Source organism: Oncorhynchus mykiss, chromosome 17, assembly GCF_013265735.2.
Source record: "Oncorhynchus mykiss isolate Arlee chromosome 17, USDA_OmykA_1.1, whole genome shotgun sequence".
Lineage (NCBI taxonomy): Eukaryota > Metazoa > Chordata > Actinopteri > Salmoniformes > Salmonidae > Oncorhynchus > Oncorhynchus mykiss.
Window position 1 is genome coordinate 11,281,153 of NC_048581.1, and position 21,988 is coordinate 11,303,140.

At 45.9% G+C, this 21,988-nt stretch overlaps 2 protein-coding genes across 5 annotated transcripts in view; one reads left to right on the forward strand and one right to left on the reverse strand.

Moving 5' to 3' along the window:
* Positions 1–10,410, reverse strand: part of LOC118940267 (MYCBP-associated protein-like) — a 52,875-nt gene extending 42,465 nt beyond the window's left edge. For 2 of the 4 annotated variants that reach the window (XM_036948940.1, XM_036948938.1), the window contains exons 1-4: positions 9,023–10,074; positions 5,664–5,788; positions 4,786–4,948; positions 683–789 (exon numbers count right to left, since the gene is read on the reverse strand). In XM_036948940.1, the coding sequence (XP_036804835.1) occupies positions 683–789; positions 4,786–4,948; positions 5,664–5,788; positions 9,023–9,089 (462 nt within the window). In that variant the 5' untranslated portion in view covers positions 9,090–10,074. Of the gene's footprint in view, positions 1–682; positions 790–4,785; positions 4,949–5,663; positions 5,789–9,022; positions 10,075–10,306 lie in introns of those variants that run through there. The other 2 variants (XM_036948939.1, XM_036948941.1) reach the window with 2 other exon arrangements.
* On the forward strand, positions 10,027–11,939 carry LOC118940268 (GTP-binding protein Rhes-like). Its single transcript, XM_036948942.1, has 2 exons — positions 10,027–10,783; positions 11,168–11,939. Exons 1-2 carry the CDS (start codon positions 10,138–10,140, stop codon positions 11,704–11,706), a joined length of 1,185 nt encoding a protein of 394 aa, XP_036804837.1. The 5' UTR covers positions 10,027–10,137; the 3' UTR covers positions 11,707–11,939.
* Positions 11,940–21,988: the final 10,049 nt, after the last annotated feature.

Consider the following 21,988-nt stretch of genomic DNA (forward strand, 5'->3'; position numbering starts at 1 on the left):
CACAAATACAAATTCCATCTAGACACTGTTGCCCTAGAGCACACAAAAAACTATACATACCTTGGCCTAAACATCAGCGCCACAGGTAACTTCCACAAAGCTGTGAACGATCTGAGAGACAAGGCAAGAAGGGCATTCTATGCCATCAAAAGGAACATAAATTTCAACATACCAATTAGGATCTGGCTAAAAATACTTGAATCAGTCATAGAGCCCATTGTACTTTATGGTTGTGAGGTCTGGGGTCCGCTCACCAACCAAGACTTCACAAAATGGGACAAACACCAAATTGAGACTCTGCATGCAGAATTCTGCAAAAATATCCTCCGTGTACAACGTAGAATACCAGATAATGCATACAGAGCAGAATTAGGCCGATACCCACTAATTATCAAAATCCAGAAAAGAGCTGTTAAATTCTACAACCACCTAAAAGGAAGCGATTCCCAAACCTTCCATAACAAAGCCATACAGATAACCATTAACTTATGGTGTAGAAATCAGACTCTGGTAACTCCATATCTCAATAGGATACCTGATAATGAACAATATTTTAGGTTTAGAGTCAGACCCCATCAGAGAGATAGAGAAACATTGTCATTGTAACACTGACTGAAGAGCATTATAACCAAAACCATTATTTTTGTTAGAAGGTATTTTCAAACATGGTATCTTCTCTCACCTCAGTCTCTCCCCTGGCCTGCATCTCTGTCCTGAAGTCCTCCAGACTACCCAGAATGCTGTGGGGGAGGACCATCCCCTGGGCATCGAAGCGAGGTCCCCCCGGTCCTGACAAAACCACACTACAACATCACCTCTCCATTAACTAAACACTATTCAAATTCTAAATACTTGATTCATCCCACGGGGGCCATTATGTAGGCAGGAGAGTAGATATACAACATAGAAGAGCACCAGTGGAGGCTGCTGAGGGGAGGACGGCTCATAATAATGGCTGGAATGGGGTCAATGGAATGGCATCAACCACATCTTTTATATGTTTGATACCAGTCTAGTGACTCCCTCCCAGCCATTATTATGAGCCGTCCTCCCCTCAGCAGCCTCCACTGAAGAGCACACAACATAACAACGGACAGCACCAATAGTTCTATACAGCATGAGGATGAATGATAACAGTCTAGGTGACTAAAGAACAGTCAAAACAGATGAACTGTACATGAATATGAATATAAAGGTGAAGTGGATTTTAGACATTCTTTTCTGAGCCCCTTTCCTTGTTTGTCTTCACCAGTGGTTCCCAACCGTTTCATAGTCCCGTACCCCTTCAAACACTCAACCTCCAGCTGTAGCACCAGGGTCAGCACACTCTCAAATGTTGTTTTTTTGCCATCATTGTAAGCCTGCCACACACACGCTATACAATACATTTATTAAACATAAGAATTGGCGTTTGAGTTTTCGTCACAACTCGGCTCGTGGGAAGTGACAAAGAGCTCTTATATGATCAGGGCACAAATAATAATATAATAATAATCAATGATTTTGCTCTTTATTTAACCATCTTACATATAAAACCTTATTTGTTAATCGAAAATTGTGAATATCTCACCACAGGTTAATGGGAAGGGTGTGCTTGAAAGGATGCACATAACTCTGCGATGTTGGGTTGTATTGGAGAGTCTTAAATCTTAGTCTTAAATCATTTTCCACACACAGTCTATTCCTGTATTTAGTTTTCATGCTACCGAGGGCCGGGAATCCACTCTCACATAGGTACGTGGTTGCAAAGGGCATCAGTGTCTTAACAGTACAATTTTCCAAGGCAGGACACTCTGAGCGCTGCCCAATCCAGAAATCTGGCAGTGGCTTCTGATTCAATTCACTTTTCACAGGACCGCTTGTTGCAATTTCCATGAGGCTCTTTTGTTCAGATATCGGTAAGTATAGTTTTACCATGCTGGTAACTTATGAACATTTCAACATCTTGGCCATGTTCTGTTATAATCTCCACCCGGCACAGCCGGAAGAGGACTGGCCACCCCTCAAAGCCTGGTTCCTCTCTAGGTTTCTTCCTAGGTTTTGGCCTTTCTAGGGAGTTTTTCCTAGCCACCGTGTTTCTACACCTGCATTGCTTGCTGTTTGGGGTTTTAGGCTGGGTTTCTGTACAGCACTTTGAGATATCAGCTGATGTAAGAAGGGCTATATAAATAAATTATATTGATTGATTGACTGGATGCAGGGCATGAAAGGGATAACGAATCCAGTTGTTTGTGTCGTCCGTTTCGGGAAAGTACCTGCATAATCGCGCACCCAACTCACTCAGGTGCTTCGTTGTATTACATTTGGCACACACAAAAATCACACAATGATGGGAAGTCCTGTGTGTTGTCCTTGTTAATGCAGACAGAGAAGAGCTCCAACTTCTTAATCATAGCCTTAATTTTGTCCCGCACATTGAACATAGTTGCGGAGAGTCCCTGTAATCCTAATCATTCAGGTGAGAAAAAACATCACCCAGATAGGCCAGTCGTGTGAGAAACTCATCATCATGCAAGCGGTCAGACTAGTGAAAATTAGGGTCAGTAAATGAAGACTTTAAGCTCGTCTCTCAATTCAAAAATAAGTGTCAATACTTTGCCCCTTGATAACCAGCGCACCTCTGTATGTTGTAGAAGCGTTACATGGTCGCTGCCCATACTATTGCATAATGCAGAAAATACACAAGAGTTCAGGGGCCTTGCTTTAACAAAGTTAACCATTTTCATTGCAGTGTCCAAAACGTCTTTCAAGCTGTCAGGCATTCCCTTGGCAGCAAGAGCCTCTTGGTGGATGCTGCAGTGTCCCCAAGTGGCATCGGGAGCAACTGATTACACCTGCGTTACCACTCCACTATGTCTCCCTGTCATGGCTTTTGCACCATGAGTACAAACACCAACATGAGCAGCAGCTACGTTTGGCTACATACGGACCATTAGTGGAATTCCCGCGAGAGAGTAACAGTTAATAATGTGATTGGATGTTAATTATTTGACTCGGCTACCAACATTGTGTTGTTTTTTCTCTGAACATTAGATGGTTACATTTTTGGGGGGGCAGTGTAACGAGGCTACTCAGGAGAGAAAAAAACCTCACCCAAATGTATAGCCCCGTTGGAAAATATAAAAGTATTGTTTGAAAATGTGAAGATTTTGTTTAATTTTTTACTATTTTTATTTGCTGTAGCCCCGACGGCATTGCGCGTACCCTAGTTAGGGAATACCTGGATGTCTACACGGCTGATCACAGACACCTGGTCCTGGATGTCTACACCACTGGTCACAGACACCTGGTCCTGTTTGTCTACACGGCTGATCACAGACACCTGGTCCTGGATGTCTACACGGCTGGTCACAGACACCTGGTCCTGTTTGTCTACACCACTGGTCACAGACACCTGGTCCTGGATGTCTACACGGCTGGTCACAGACACCTGGTCCTGGATGTCTACACGGCTGGTCACAGACACCTGGTCCTGTTTGTCTACAACACTGGTCACAGACACCTGGTCCTGTTTGTCTACACCACTGGTCACAGACACCTGGTCCTGTTTGTCTACACCACTGGTCACAGACACCTGGTCCTGTTTGTCTACACCACTGGTCACAGACACCTGGTCCTGTTTGTCTACACCACTGGTCACAGACACCTGATCCTGGATGTCTACACCACTGGTCACAGACACCTGGTCCTGGATGTCTACACCACTGGTCACAGACACCTGGTCCTGGATGTCTACACGGCTGGTCACAGACACCTGGTCCTGGATGTCTACACGGCTGGTCACAGACACCTGGTCCTGGATGTCTACACGGCTGGTCACAGACACCTGGTCCTGGATGTCTACACGGCTGGTCACAGACACCTGGTCCTGGATGTTTACACGGCTGGTCACAGACACCTGGTCCTGGATGTCTACACGGCTGGTCACAGACACCTGGTCCTGGATGTCTACACGGCTGGTCACAGACACCTGGTCCTGTTTGTCTACACCACTGGTCACAGACACCTGGTCCTAGAGGTCTACACGGCTGGTCACAGACACCTGGTCCTGGATGTCTACACCACTGGTCACAGACACCTGGTCCTGTTTGTCTACACCACTGGTCACAGACACCTGGTCCTGGATGTCTACACCACTGGTCACAGACACCTGGTCCTGGATGTCTACACGGCTGGTCACAGACACCTGGTCCTGTTTGTCTACACGGCTGGTCACAGACACCTGGTCCTGTTTGTCTACACGGCTGGTCACAGACACCTTATCCTGGATGTCTACACGGCTGGTCACAGACACCTGGTCCTGGATGGCTACACGGCTGGTCACAGACACCTGGTCCTGTTTGTCTACACCACTGGTCACAGACACCTGGTCCTGGATGTCTACACGGCTGGTCACAGACACCTGGTCCTGTTTGTCTACACCACTGGTCACAGACACCTGGTCCTGTTTGTCTACACCACTGGTCACAGACACCTGGTCCTGGATGTCTACACCACTGGTCACAGACAACTGGTCCTGGATGGCTATAGGTGTGTTGCAGGCTTTTGCACCAGCCCAGCTCTAAAACACACCTGATAGAACTAATCACAGGCTTGAGAATCCCACACACCTGATAGAACTAATCACGGGCTTGAGAATCCCACACACCTGATAGAACTAATCACGGGCTTGAGAATCCCACACACCCCAGTAGCTCTCTAGGACCTGGAAGGGTGACCACAACCGTGATACACCCCACCTGTACTTCACACCTCTGGCCAGAAGGGGCAGTGTAGCCAGCTCACCTGTGTAGTCCAGTGGCTGTGTGGTGGTGTCCTGGGCCAGGGGGCGGGCCACCGCTACCCTCACCCCCTTTCTGATGTCATCAGGTGGGCGGGTCTTACGCACCAGCACGCGGGTCACAGCTGCAGGTTTCTGGGGTTCTTTAGGAGGCTGGGGCACCCGCAACTATGGACGTACACACAAACACAAACACACACACACACACACAAAAGGATGGCAGGTAGCCTAGCAGTTAGAGGGTTGGGACAGTCACTATAAAGTTGCTACTTCGAAACCCCGAGCCGGAAAGGTGGATAAATCTGCCCAGCTAATCTCCACCATGAACTGCTCCCCCGGCACCTCTCTGATTCAGAGGGTTGAATGAGGAAAACACATTTTGGTTGAATGCATTCAGTTGTGCAACTGACTACGTATCCCCTTACTATTATGTATGCATACACACACCTTACGTACACACACACCCACACACACCCACACACACAAACATACACACACACCTTACGTACACACACACCCACACACACCCACACACACAAACATACACACACACCTTACGTACACACACACCCACACACACCCACACACACAAACATACACACACACCTTACGTACACACACACCCACACACACCCACACACACAAACATACACACACCTTACGTACACACACACCCACACACACCCACACACACAAACATACACACACACACACAAACATACACACACACCTTACGTACACACACCCACACACACCCACACACACAAACATACACACACACCTTACGTACACACACACCCACACACACCCACACACACAAACATACACACACACATACACACATACGCACACACAAACATTATGTACACATGCACACACACACCTTCTCCAGGTCCTCAGGTCTGATGGCCAAGGCCTGGATGTCCTCTCCTTTAAGAGTGGGGCTCTGAGGCTGCTCTTCACTCAGACACGAGGAGAAATCCTCTGACACTTTCAGACGTTTCTTCTCTGGAGACGAGAGGACAGGATGAGGACAGGAGAGAACCAACTGTTTCATTCCAAGCATATGGGGCCAACATGGCACCTGTTCAAATTCTGAATAATAAACCCAGCTTCCCCATTTCTGAGTGTATTTGTTTTTGGCTTGCAGTCACATGGGGAAAACCAAGTCTCCCGGGATGACACACACAGCCAACTACTGAACCAACAGCATCAAGCTTAACAATCACCTACTCATAGACCAGGCTACATCTGAACTACTGAACCAACAGCATCTGACTTAACAATCACCTACTCATAGACCAGGCTACATCTGAACTACTGAACCAACAGCATCTGACTTAACAATCACCTACTCATAGACCAGGCTACATCTGAACTACTGAACCAACAGCATCAGGCTTAACAATCACCTACTCATAGACCAGGCTACATCTGAACTACTGAACCAACAGCATCAGGCTTAACAATCACCTACTCATAGACCAGGCTACATCTGAACTATTGAACCAACAGCATCAGACTTAACAATCACCTACTCATAGACCAGGCTACATCTGAACTACTGAACCAACAGCATCAGACTTAACAATCACCTACTCATAGACCAGGCTACATCTGAACTACTGAACCAACAGCATCAAGCTTAACAATCACCTACTCATAGACCAGGCTACATCTGAACTACTGAACCAACAGCATCTGACTTAACAATCACCTACTCATTGACCACGCTACATCTGAACTATTGAACCAACAGCATCAGACTTAACAATCACCTACTCATAGACCAGGCTACATCTGAACTACTGAACCAACAGCATCAGACTTAACAATCACCTACTCATAGACCAGGCTACATCTGAACTACTGAACCAACAGCATCAGGCTTAACAATCACCTACTCATAGACCAGGCTGCATCTGAACTACTGAACCAACAGCATCAGACTTAACAATCACCTACTCATAGACCAGGCTACATCTGAACTATTGAACCAACAGCATCAGACTTAACAATCACCTACTCATAGACCAGGCTGCATCTGAACTACTGAACCAACAGCATCAGACTTAACAATCACCTACTCATAGACCAGGCTACATCTGAACTACTGAACCAACAGCATCAAGCTTAACAATCACCTACTCATAGACCAGGCTACATCTGAACTACTGAACCAACAGCATCAGACTTAACAATCACCTACTCATAGACCAGGCTGCATCTGAACTACTGAACCAACAGCATCAGGCTTAACAATCACCTACTCATAGACCAGGCTACATCTGAACTACTGAACCAACAGCATCAGACTTAACAATCACCTACTCATAGACCAGGCTACATCTGAACTACTGAACCAACAGCATCTGACTTTACAAACACTAACCCATAGACCAGGCTACATCTGAACTACTGAACCAACAGCATCAGACTTAACAATCACCTACTCATAGACCAGGCTACATCTGAACTACTGAACCAACAGGATCAGACTTAACAATCACCTACTCATAGACCAGGCTACATCTGAACTACTGAACCAACAGCATCAGACTTAACAATCACCTACTCATAGACCAGGCTACATCTGAACTACTGAACCAACAGCATCAGACTTAACAATCACCTACTCATAGACCAGGCTACATCTGAACTACTGAACCAACAGCATCTGACTTTACAAACACTAACCCATAGACCAGGCTACATCTGAAATGTAGACCGTGATTTGCTGCTAGCAAAGCTATTGTTACATCACTCACTGACCTCCTGACCTTGAGAGAAAGAGTGGAGCAGAATATTCATACACACACACACACACACACACACACACACACACATAGTTATGCAATTCTGTTCATCTTCAGCGCTCCAACTGCAACAGAGTCTGTCCCTGGTTACCATGACCACCACACAACCCACAGCTCATCTTTTGAGTCTGTCCCTGGTTACCATGACCACCACACAACCCACAGCTCATCTTTTGAGTCTGTCCCTGGTTACCATGACCAGCACACAACCCACAGCTCATCTTTTGAGTCTGTCCCTGGTTATCATGACCATCACACAACCCACCGCTCATCTTTTGAGTCTGTCCATGGTTACCATGACCACCACACAACCCACTGCTCATCTTTTGAGTCTGTCCCTGGTTACCATGACCACCACACAACCCACCGCTCATCTTTTGAGTCTGTCCCTGGTTACCATGACCACCACACAACCCACCGCTCATCTTTTGAGTCTGTCCCTGGTTACCATGACCACCACACAACCCACCGCTCATCTTTTGAGTCTGTCCCTGGTTACCATGAACCCCACACAACCCACCGCTCATCTTTTGAGTCTGTCCCTGGTTACCATGACCAGCACACAACCCACCGCTCATCTCCTGAGTCTGTCCCTGGTTACCATGAACCCCACACAACCCACCGCTCATCTTTTGAGTCTGTCCCTGGTTACCATGACCACCACACAACTTTTGCTTCTCTACCTTTTGATTGTTTATCCTTTTCTAACCCCCCTCTCCCCTCCTCTCCCCCCCCCCTCTCCCCTCCTCTCCCCCCCTCTCCCTGCCACCTGTTCTGAGACTCAGTACATTCTGTGTGGTTTTCAGAGGAGGGTAGCACCTTGCGGAGAGTGAGGGAAGGCCACAGAAGGATAAAAGAAAAAACTGCAGGAGTCTCATCCTTCATAGTGGGTGTCCTTGGCACACAATGGAAGGCAACGGGGACACTGAGGCTCCACATGCACTAGCTTTTGTGACTGTATCCTCATTATGTACACACACACTCCAGCGTTCACACAAAAATAAACACACACACACAACGACAGAGCCCCACGTAAACAAATACACACCTATGCCTCGAGAATGTCTCTTTTACAGAGTAAAGACAGGAAATTAGATTTCACTGTGTCCTTGGGGGTCTTGTTCCTATCTCTCTTCTTTCTCCCTCTCTTTTATTTAAATTTTATTTCACACTTATTTTACCAGGTAAGTTGACTGAGAACAAATTCTCGTTCATGACTATCTACCCGGCCTGCTACATTCTTCTCACCCATACCCCCCCCCCCCCCCCCCCCCCCCCCCCCCACACACACACGTATGGACTAACGTTAACAAACAGAGAGAGGAAGAGCGGGAGGGGTCAGGAGCATAATGTTAAGTGTGTGTGTGTGTTTAGTTAGCTAGCTAATAGTATAACAGCTATGTTAGCTAGCTATATTCTTACATACCTGGCGGGGTCCGAGGTCTCGCCTCCTTTTTGGGAGTTTTGCCAGTGGATTTGCCTAGACTTGCCATGTCAATGCTTAGGCTAGCTAAGGTAACGTTAGTTAGTTGTAGCCTAGCTAGTTAGTCAATTCGGCAGCTGAGCAAGTTGTTTTAGCTAAAGTAAATTGTTGTCACGCAGGGAGACAAGAAAGTTACAATTGTCCCTAAAAAGTGACATTTATACAATGTATACAAAAGCAACTTCTTCGTTGAGTAAACTTTTGATAGCTAGCATCTGGCCTTGTCATTCGTGTCTCTTTCTCCCCGCTGCCTCACGGTACCCATGGCAACGGACGCTTGGCTGCTGTTAGGCAGTAGGCAGTAGGCGGTAGGCAGCACAAAGTAACACATACTATTTGTATAAAATTGCAACTATGGCACTTTGGTGATCCTCGTATATATATATATATATATATGTTGACGATGCTCTCATGTTTTGTTCCTCAATACATTAGGCCTTTATTTGTTGGAGTATTTAATCACAAAATGTAATGAAAAGGAAAGAAAATGTCATTGATCTCGCCAATAGTGAATAGGCTTGTAAGGCTTATTTCAGCTCATACAAGAAGGCTAAATGGCCAGATGTGTCACCGTGTGCCAGCAGTTGGTAAACAATTACGTACGGCTATGTTGATATTGAATTCAAAACACCAGATCATCACTCTCCTATAGCCTCAATTTATCCAACCACCGTGCGCAAAACCCCCAGAGTGCCTGTCTTGGCGGTGCACATTGCAGTAGAACTGGCCGCTTCCATTGTTCCATAATCGTCGAACACTCGGTGTCCTCCCGGAGAACATAACAATCTCTCCGCTTCTGTCAATCAGCAGTTCTGGCAACTAGCTGTTGGGAGAGACGAGCAGATGACCCATGCCGTGTGACGCGAACGAGCCAGGCGCGTGCATGGGTATAAAAACAACACCAAAAGACATCTGTTTCTGTACCACCCAGACTAGATGTGCGCAAACACACAGGTGTCACGAGGACCACATGTAGTTTCCAAACCTCACAGGCATCCATACTGCCCTACAGGCTAGTATAGGCTACATTTCACATGCCACTTAAGTGAGACAACATTATGGAGGTAAAAGGTAACCCATCAACTTGCTCACCGACCACCACAACCAACATTCCCGTCGCCCATCAGCGGGCTGAACCTTCTCAGTTCCCCGGGACCAGAGCCCTGAGCCCCGGCTCCTCCAAGGTCCTGCTGGCATACAAAAACGTAACCCAGCACCTGAACTCACCGGGGCTCAAAGCCAGCATGGGTTTCCTTAAAATGGTCACGTCTCAGTGGAAGCACCAGGAAAAGAAGGGGAGGGTGGTGCGGTCCCAAAGCACAGGTAGCTGGCTTCCACCTCCCTCCGATGGCCACTCTTGCAAGAGGTCGCCACTGGACCAGCTATCTGCTCTGGTTCTCCAGGGGCAGATTCGGTTCGGTGAGGACGACCCAAGGCTCGCCCAGGACTCTCCGCAGGACCCGCTGAGCTCCACCAAGCCGCAGAACTGCAGGCGTATCGTGGTTCTGGGTGCGCCCCGGGTGGGCAAGACTTCAATCTTGCGACGGTACCTCTGGGACGGCTTCGTGGAGGAGTACCAGCCCACCTCCGAGGATTTCCTCCGGAAAATGTTCCACATCCGCGGGGAGACGTATCAGATCGACGTACTGGACGCCTCCGGAGAGAGGAGCTTCCCGGCGAAACGCAGGCTCTCCATACTAACCGGTGCGTAACGGGAATGTAGGCAATAACGGGAGTCCTTATCATGCTCTCTATGTTGGAGCGTGCTGGAGGTGCCTCAACGGTTGTTGTTATCGCCGTGTTAAAGATGTAAATGCATACAAATGAATAAGCCTCTCTCTCCGCGTAGATGTGGTGTGCGTAAAAGTGGACATGATTGCTTTATAAACGATGAGAGAGAATATAAATATGTGTATATGGACGTATAAGTTATGATAGAATAGCATATAGAATAGAATAAAACATAATATAATATAAACTTTATCCCAGAAGGAACTTCAGTTCAAATTGCTAATGAGAATATGACAATGTAGGCTATAATTAAAATATAGGCTATAATATTTCGGTCTCATCCTGTGTTCTGTATAGGTGACATATTCCTTCTGGTCTTCACCCTGGACGACCGGAGCTCGTTCGAGGAGGTGTGTGCCCTGCGCACTGAGATCCTCGCGGCCAAAACCAAGCTCCTCAAGCCCACCAGGCCGGGCCAGAGCGCACGGGTCCCCACGGTAGTCTGCGCTAACAAGGTGGACTTGTCCCCAGCGGAGAGAGTACTTTCCCGGGCAGAGGTGCTCCGATCCCTCGGTGAGGACTGCGCCTACTTCGAGACCTCCGCCAAAGACCGCACTAATCTGGAGGAGGTATTCGAGGCTCTGGCTAAACGGGGCGGGTTGCCAACGGAAACTAGTCCGTCGCAGCACCGCAAAGTTTCGATTCGGTCGTACCAGGCGCTGAAAGAGGGCAGAGCGGCCGGGAGAGGGAGCCAGGCGACCGGTTGTAAGGCTCCGTGTGGGGCGCTGTATCCGCTCGCTCGACGGCCGAGTTTCAGCACTGATCTCCGTCAAGTCCTCGGCCCCAACTCCGCACGGAATCCGGGCAAGCCGCTGGAGAAGTGTCAGATTCAGTGAAGGAGCCAAAGACAGACTGGACTGGTTTATAAGGGTATGTGGAGCGAGGAAAAACAATCATGTTGGATTTCCACAAATTCATTCTGCTAAATGTAGATATGACTGTGAATAGTATTTGCACCAGGGACTTGAACACTACTAATAGCCTACCAAATGTGCAGAAGTTGTGCAATTGTGGGTCTCAATCTAATGTGAAATATATATTTTTGAAATGAATAAAAAAAACATTTTTGATCATGTATTATAGTGTGCGTCTCCTTGAGGGGCGGAAGAGGAGAGAGTGGGAGTAAGAGGACATTGAGTCAGGGACTTGACTTCATTGACTTTATTGCATAACACGTTTCATGAGTCCTACAGACAGAAATAGAGAGCGAGAGAAAGAGAGAGAGAGTGAATTTTGGAGAAAGAGAGAGAGAGAGAGTGTGTGTGTGTGTGTGTGTGTGTGTGTGTGTGTGTGTGTGTGTGTGTGTGTGTGTGAGTGTGTGTGTGTGTGAGTGTGTGTGCTTGTGTGTGTGTGCGTCAGACAGAAAGGCAGAGCAGTATTGACTGCAGCAGAGTCGTGATCAACCAGAGGGTTGTACTGTACTACCTAGCCTACACAACTCACTGTCTGCAGTAGACTGGGTCGTTTCTGGTTGCTAAATCCTCTTTACATTCCGTCTATGAGTCAGATTTTTTCACACACATACATCTGTAACTCCATACTATAGAGCCCTGTTCTATATATTCAGCATGATGATGATGATGATGAGGATGAGGATGATGATGATGTAATGATGATAATGAGGATGAGGATGATGATGGTGGTGATGATGATGACGGTAATGATGATGATGGTAATTATGATGATGGTGATGATGATGATGAAGGTGACGATTACGTTGTTGTTTATGATGATGAATAGGCGTAATGACACTGACAAAAGAGTCGTAGGATATTTTTTCAACCGCAATCAGTGCACCATTGTTCCATGAATTAGGGTGCGTGTGTGTGTCCTTTGTGAGAGTGTGTGTCTACTTGCAGGGCCGGTGAAAGCCTTTCAACACAACAGAGGCTGCTGGGACTTTCTGAGTTTCCATAAAACAACAGCTACTTGTTTTTCTGCTGTTAGATTTCCACTCGTATAATCTCATAGCCTGGATATTTCCCTTTACCTGTGTGTGTGTGTGTGTGTGTGTGTGTGTGTGTGTGTGTGTGTGTGTGTGTGCGTGTCTGAATAGGTGTGTGTGTGTGTCCAAACTAGGTGTTATTATGGCTATTGTGTAGTGTAAATGGGATTCTTTATCCCCTAGTAAAAACATCATAACCTCTTTTCTCATAACCTGTATGAATGAGTCTTCTGGCTGTTCCACGTGCTGAAAGGGGCAACCTGTGATTTGAAAAACGGATGGGTCTGGAGCAGTGTAACCACTTTACAAAGCTATGGATGCCACGATTTACCATCCATGAGATAGTTATAACCATAGAATTAGGAATTATAATTAATGAGGAACTAGAACCGGGAAGGCAAAGTTTTCCCATGTTGAACCATTTCATGTGTCTGACGGTAAAACTCCGCCCACCCGGAAGGCCCAGAGAGCAAATCAAGTGCACCCATAGGTCTACCGCTGGCCAATCAGATATCTCATATCACGTGTCTGAACAGCTTTCTCGAGCCGTAGACTGTAAAAAAAAAATAAGCATTGAATAAACAGCAAAGCGGGTACCGTGAAATAGCAAAACTTTTAAAACCATCACTAGAGAGAGACCCAAGGAATACAGCAAATAGTTGCTGTTTTTATGAGTAAATTAATGTTTAAGTTGTTATTCAGCACTGTCACTTTGTTCCACACTTTTCTATGCCTTCTCCTGTCCGTTCACTCAACCAGCACTGCAGCTGCAATGAATGACAATAGCAAAGTACTCTGATAATCTCGCGTTATTAGTGACCTGGGTCTTTTTTAATATGGAGGAATATTTCACTTTCTCCGGTCATAGGAGTAACAACATGAATTGGCGCATGAAATAATGCAGTGTGACTTGAATTATGACATCAACTGGAAGAATTTCTCCCCTTTTCTCAGTTGAGGGAGGCAGAGCGGGAGGGACCGACGCTGCTCTCACTCCCCCGACGCTTTGAACACACAGACTGTGTCATTGCATTTTGGCACACCAGAAGTATATTCATTTCCTATGGAACGCTGCGTTTGCCGTGCAGCATTGCGTTGCAGAGGCAGTGGTAATACGTTCTGCGTTCAATACGTTGGATTTATCGGATTTAACATATGCGTCAAACTGTATGCGTTAAACAGGTTTGACAGAAATGGTAGCAGAAGGTGAATGTTGCACACATGTCTAGATGATGCTGCACACTATTTTCCGCCTAAATACAGTTGGTGTGTTTGAAGCGTTACGTCTCATGTCCGCTAAATGCGTCGAACACTTCGTGTTCCAGCGGAAGCCATTCATTGTCATTGGAGCAGTCCTCAACACTAAGGGGTGCTGCAGTAGGCTGCGGTGCGTTCTATGTACCACATGCGTTCAATATTTTAAGCTTGTGTGTTGCGTTACCATGTAGTGGTACAAACAGAAGTACACACACACACACACACACACACACACAGCAACTAGATATATTTTAGCTAGTTGAAAAGCGAAGCACCTGTGCTTCAAGTACGGAAAATGCGGGCTAGGCATCTGGCAAAACAAAACCTCTATGCATCTGGAGGACATTGGGCATGATCACGCGTCGATCACACCGACAACCTCTTTGTGTTTTGGTACACCAGAAGTACATCCATTTCCAATGGAGCGCTTCATTTGCCTTGCAGCATTGCCGAGGCAGTTGCTGTGCGTTCTGTGTGGTGCAAAAGTAGTTTTTGTGTCGAAGTAACAAATGTTTATTACTAGAACGGCAGGCAGGGTCAGGGTCAGGGCAGGAAGAGGTCAGTAATCCAGGTCAGAGTCCAAAAGTACAGAACTGCAGGCAGAGGTCAGGGTCAGGGCAGGAAGAGGTCAGTAATCCAGGTCAGAGTCCAAAAGGTACAGAACGGCAGGCAGGGTCAGGGTCAGGGCAGGCAGAGGTCAGTAATCCAGGTCAGAGTCCAAAAGGTACAGAACGGCAGGCAGGCTCAGGGTCAGGGCAGGCAGAGGTCAGTAATCCAGGTCAGAGTCCAAAAGGTACAGAACTGCAGGCAGGCTCAGGGTCAGGGCAGGCAGAGGTCAGTAATCCAGGTCAGAGTCCAAAAGGTACAGAGCTGCAGGCAGGCTCAGGGTCAGGGCAGGCAGAGGTCAGTAATCCAGGTCAGAGTCCAAAAGGTACAGAACTGCAGGCAGGCTCAGGGTCAGGGCAGGCAGAGGTCAATAATCCAGGTCAGAGTTCAAAAGGTACAGAACGGCAGGCAGGCTCAGGGTCAGGGCAGGAAGAGGTCAGTAATCCAGGTCAGAGTCCAAAAGGTACAGAACTGCAGGCAGGCTCAGGGTCAGGGCAGGAAGAGGTCAATAATCCAGGGTGGTGTGACAAGGTACGGAACGGCAGGCATGGTCAGAGCAGGCAGAATGATCAAAACCAGGAAAACTAAAAAACAGAAACTAGAAACAGACAGGAGCAAGGGGAAAACCGCTGGTAGGCTTGACGAACAAAACGAACTGGCAGCAGACAAACAGAGAACACAGGTATAAATACACAGGGGATAATGGGGAAGATGGGCAACACCTGGAGGGGGGTGGAGACAAGCACAAAGACAGGTGAAACAGATCAGGGTGTGAATTGAGTAAGTTTACCAACAAGAAGGACCGCTGCTCCACCTTCCTGTTCAAGTGAGCACAGCACAACAACAGTTAGTCCAAAAATATGTCTTGTATACTGGTGCATAAATGATGTAATATGCCAGGGAGATATGTATACTGTAGCTAAGAAAGTAATACTAAGTGTATGTTGTGTAGTAAGCTGTTAGTAGCCCATGTGTCTCACCCTAATAATTTGGTCCCTTTCCCCCTAAGAACTTAACCTACTGTTCTGACTTGGTGGTGCACATGTAGCCTATAGCCTGTTTTAGAGAAATGTCATAATTGAAAATTGTAAAAGCTTTCATTGTTTGCGTATATGTCCCCGGTATTTATCCTACGGTTCTGACTTGGTGTACAGGGAGAATACTGTAAGCACAGCCCATGTGCTGAATCATGTCGCTGTACATTTCAATAGTACTGAACAAATAGTTATATTGACTACGTCCGTCCTAGCTCGCTCATTAATGTCTTGTTATGGCTGGCCTCTTATCTGCTCATCGTTCCCTGATGCCATAGGTTGTACATCTCAATTGTTGTATTGCTTACATAGGTCTATCTCATTAGTATCTTATTCATCCTTTTAGGCAAGGTTAGAAGGATTTCATTGTTTTGCTTACTTTGTGTATTATAATTAGCTCATGTGCTTTTCTCCACGAGGAGGGGATACTATATACTGTTGTTGGGTCTGGAACCATGGGGAGGGGATACTATATAATGTTGTTGGGTCTGGAACCATGAGGAGGGGATACTATATACTGTTGTTGGGTCTGGAACCATGAGGAGGGGATACTATATAATGTTGTTGGGTCTGGAACCATGAGGAGGGGATACTATATAATGTTGTTGGGTCTGGAACCATGAGGAGGGGATACTATATACTGTTGTTGGGTCTGGAACCATGAGGAGGGGATACTATATACTGTTGTTGGGTCTGGAACCATGAGGAATGGATACTATATAATGTTGTTGGGTCTGGAACCATGAGGAGGGGATACTATATAATGTTGTTGGGTCTGGAACCATGAGGAGGGGATAGATACTATATACTGTTGTTTGGTCTGGAACCATGAGGAGGGGATACTATATACTGTTGTTTGGTCTGGAACCATGAGGAGGGGATACTATATAATGTTGTTGGGTCTGGAACCATGAGGAGGGGATACTATATAATGATGTTGGGTCTGGAACCATGTTTGCCAGTGACAGTCTCTTCCCATTGAAATATACAGTATTTTTTTCAGCAAAAAGTTCACTAATAGAACCATGTAATTCCTGTTGATTTTTCCCGAGAGGTTGTTTTTGTTTGTTGTACGCAATGTCTTGTCTGTACGTCGGTATATTGTCTATATAAGTGGTTTTGTATTTTCCTTCCTTTTTCGACCACATAGGTCTAATACCATCCTAAAATGGTCGGCTAACCGCCTCTCTCTCTGTCTTTATGGTGACTCAAAGAAGAGTAAAGTTAAGGCCACAAAATCTTGCAGAATTTATCTGAACTAACATCTGTCTGAATTTCTGTCGGTGTCCATTTTGAAAGTGCTGAACAAATAGGCCTACCTCGTCGCAGCTCGTTTGCTTGCACTTGCTTATACTTAGAGCTAAGTGACAATGATATAAAAACAAACATTTATAAATTCACTGAACATAAACGTAACAGCCTAATTGTCACGCCCTGACCTTAGTATTCTTTGTTTTCTTTCTTTATTTTGGTTAGGTCAGGGTGTGACATGGGTGATATGTGTGTTTTTGTCTTATTCTAGGGTGTTTGTACTGTTGTTTTCAACTGGTTGTTTTTGTACTGGTTGTTTTCATCTAGGTGTTTATGTTGGTCTATGGTTGCCTAGATTGGTTCTCAATTAGAGGCAGGTGTTTATCGTTGTCTCTGATTGGGAACCATATTTAGGCAGCCATCTTCTTTGGGTATTTCGTGGGTTATTGTCTATTGTCTCTAGTTACCTGTGTCTGCACTCGTTGTCATAGCGGCATGTTCGTTTTGTTTAAGTGTTCTTTGTGTTCTTCCTGAAATAAAGAAGAATGTATTCTACCCACGCTGGGCTTTGGTCCCCTTCATACGACGATCGTGACACTAATGTTTGTGTACGGTTCAAAAGTCACAACTCATGTTGGCGTTCGCTATTATTGAAAGACAATGCGGATCTTTATCGACTTACACAAATCCACAAGGAGTCAGTAGAAACCACATTTGTTTAAGCAAGTCAGCCGTATCAGCTGTGTTTTTTTTAAAGGCAGTAAATTGGGAGCTGTTGGGACAGCTTTATGTAGTCTGTTGGGACAGTCTGTTGGGACAGCTTTATGTAGTCTGTTGGAACAGCTTTATGTAGTCTGTTGGGACAGTCTGTTGGGACAGCTTTATGTAGTCTGTTGGGACAGTCTGTTGGGACAGCTTTATGTAGTCTGTTGGAACAGCTTTATGTAGTCTGTTGGGACAGTCTGTTGGGACAGCTTTATGTAGTCTGTTGGGACAGTCTGTTGGGACAGCTTTATGTAGTCTGTTGAAACAGCTTTATGTAGTCTGTTGGGACAGTCTGTCGGGACAGCTTTATGTAGTCTGATGGGACAGTCTGTTGGGACAGCTGTATGTAGTCTGATGGGACAGTCTGTTGGGACAGCTTTATGTAGTCTGTCGGGACAGCTTTATGTAGTCTGTCGGGACAGCTTTTTGTAGTCTGATGGGACAGTCTGTTGGGACAACTTTATGTAGTCTGTCGGGGGGACAGCTTTATGTAGTCTGTCGGGACAGCTTTATGTAGTCTGATGGGACAGCTTTATGTAGTCTGTTGGGACAGCTTTATGTAGTCTGTTGGGACAGCTTTATGTAGTCTGTTGGGACAGCTTAATGTAGTCTGTTGGGACAGCTTTATGTAGTCTGATGGGACAGCTTTATGTAGTCTGTTGGGACAGCTTTATGTAGTCTGTTGGGACAGCTTTATATAGTCTGATGGGACAGTCTGTTGGGACAGCTTTATGTAGTCTGTTGGGACAGCTTCATGTAGTCTGTCGGGACAGCTTTATGTAGTCTGATGGGACAGTCTGTTGGGACAGCTTTTTGTAGTCTGTTGGGACAGCTTTATGTAGTCTGTTGGGAGAGCTTTATGTAGTCTGATGGGACAGTCTGTTGGGACAGCTTTATGTAGTCTGTTGGGACAGCTTTATGTAGTTTGTTGGGAGAGCTTTATGTAGGCCCTAACAGTTTGTGGGCACAGTTTGTCACTGGTATAGTGCAGTGTTGTGTGGTATAGTGGCTTTGCTGGCATGCATCTAAAAAAATTGGTTGAGTTTTCTCCACCAAGATTTTCCTGCTAAAACCGCCACTGCAGAGTGAGCCTTTAAACACCCATCCAGTAAAAGGGAGGTCTCTCTCTCTCAACCATCGAGTTAAAACCACACTATCCTGTCCTCTCTCTCTCTTTATTTCCCTGTCGGTTTCTGTGGCTGTCTCCTCCTCAACCCCGCCCCAACCGCTTTACAGTTCCCTGCTGTGGGTTTCACAATGCAGGAAACCACCCTCCATTTTGGTCCCCACCACTGTGCAGTCAGTCACGTGCTGGAAGGTTCATATTGCAGGAAACCACCCTCCATTTTGGCCCCCACCACTGTGCAGTCAGTCACGTGCTGGAAGGTTCATATTGCAGGAAACCACCCTCCATTTTGGCCCCCACCACTGTGCAGTCAGTCACGTGCTGGAATGTTCATATTGCAGGAAACCACCCTCCATTTTGGCCCCCACCACTGTGCAGTCAGTCACGTGCTGGAAGGTTCATATTGCAGGAAACCACCCTCCATTTTGGCCCCCACCACTGTGCAGTCAGTCACGTGCTGGAAGGTTCATATTGCAGGAAACCACCCTCCATTTTGGCCCCCACCACTGTGCAGTCAGTCACGTGCTGGAAGGTTCATATTGCAGGAAACAGTCTGCCACATGAAGGCACGTGACTGCTGGGTGGTTTTGTTGTAATGTTTGTCTGCCTGTGACCCCGCTCACAGAGGTCGACTTTAGAAACGGCACAATCACTCGGACACACAGCTTCTCTGGTATAGACAGACTGACTGACTCGTTACGTGGGACAATATACAACTACACAATGTGGGACAATGCACAACTTCACAATGTGGGACAATGCACAACTACACAATGTGGGACAATGCAGAACTACACAATGTGGGACAATGCAGAACTACACAATGTGGGACAATGCACAACTTCACACTGTGGGACAATGCACAACTACACAATGTGGGACAATGCAGAACTACACAATGTGGGACAATGCACAACTACACAATGTGGGACAATGCAGAACTACACAATGTGGGACAATGCACAACTTCACACTGTGGGACAATGCACAACTACACAATGTGGACAATGCACAACCACACAATGTGGGATTCACACACATATATGAAACACACACACGAGTGAGCATGGAAACGCGAGCGCACACACGCACACACACACACACACACACACACACACACACACACACACACACACACACACACACACACACACACACACACACACACAAATGTGAGGTCCTATTTCATTCACACAGAGAAGTGAAGCGTTCAGAACCATGATTGGTATTCTGTCCTGGATAACAACCATACTAACCTGTCCTTAACAACCATACTAACCTGTCCATAACAACCATACTAACCTGTCCATAACAACCATACTAACCTGTCCTTCATAACAACCATACTAACCTGTCCTTCATAACAATCATACTAACCTGTCCATAACAACCATACTAACCTGTCCATAACAACCATACTAACCTGTCCATAACAACCATACTAACCTGTCCATAACAACCATACTAACCTGTCCTGGATAACAACCATACTAACCTGTCCTGGATAACAACCATACTAACCTGTCCATAACAACCATACTAACCTGTCCATAACAACCATACTAACCTGTCCATCATAACAACCATACTAACCTGTCCATAACAACCATACTAACCTGTCCATAACAACCATACTAACCTGTCCTGGATAACAACCATACTAACCTGTCCTGGATAACAACCATACTAACCTGTCCTTAACAACCATACTATCCTGTCCTTGATAACAACCATACTAACCTGTCCATAACAATCATACTATCCTGTCCTGGATAACAACCATACTATCCTGTCCTGGATAACAACCAAACTAACCTGTCCTTGATAACAACCATACTAACCTGTCCTGGATAACAACCATACTAACCTGTCCTGGATAACAACCATACTAACCTGTCCTGGATAACAACCATACTAACCTGTCCTGGATAACAACCATACTAACCTGTCCTGGATAACAACCATACTAACCTGTCCTGGATAACAACCATACTAACCTGTCCTGGATAACAACCATACTAACCTGTCCATAACAACCATACTAACCTGTCCATAACAACCATACTAACCTGTCCTGGATAACAACCATACTAACCTGTCCATAACAACCATACTAACCTGTCCTGGATAACAACCATACTAACCTGTCCTGGATAACAACCATACTAACCTGTCCTGGATAACAACCATACTAACCTGTCCATAACAACCATACTAACCTGTCCATAACAACCATACTAACCTGTCCATAACAACCATACTAACCTGTCCATAACAACCATACTAACCTGTCCATAACAACCATACTAACCTGTCCATAACAACCATACTAACCTGTCCATAACAACCATACTAACCTGTCCTGGATAACAACCATACTAACCTGTCCATAACAACCATACTATCCTGTCCTGGATAACAACCATACTAACCTGTCCTGGATAACAACCATACTAACCTGTCCATAACAACCATACTAACCTGTCCTTGATAACAACCATACTATCCTGTCCTGGATAACAACCATACTAACCTGTCCTGGATAACAACCATACTAACCTGTCCATAACAACCATACTAACCTGTCCATAACAACCATACTAACCTGTCCTTGATAACAACCATACTAACCTGTCCATAACAACCATACAAACCTGTCCTGGATAACAACCATACTAACCTGTCCATAACAACCATACTAACCTGTCCATAACAACCATACTAACCTGTCCTTGATAACAACCATACTAACCTGTCCATAACAACCATACAAACCTGTCCTGGATAACAACCATACTAACCTGTCCATAACAACCATACTAACCTGTCCATAACAACCATACTAACCTGTCCTTGATAACAACCATACTAACCTGTCCATAACAACCATACAAACCTGTCCTGGATAACAACCATACTAACCTGTCCATAACAACCATACTAACCTGTCCATAACAACCATACTAACCTGTCCTGGATAACAACCATACTAACCTGTCCTGGATAACAACCATACTAACCTGTCCATAACAACCATACTAACCTGTCCATAACAACCATACTAACCTGTCCATAACAACCATACTAACCTGTCCATAACAACCATACTAACCTGTCCTGGATAACAACCATAC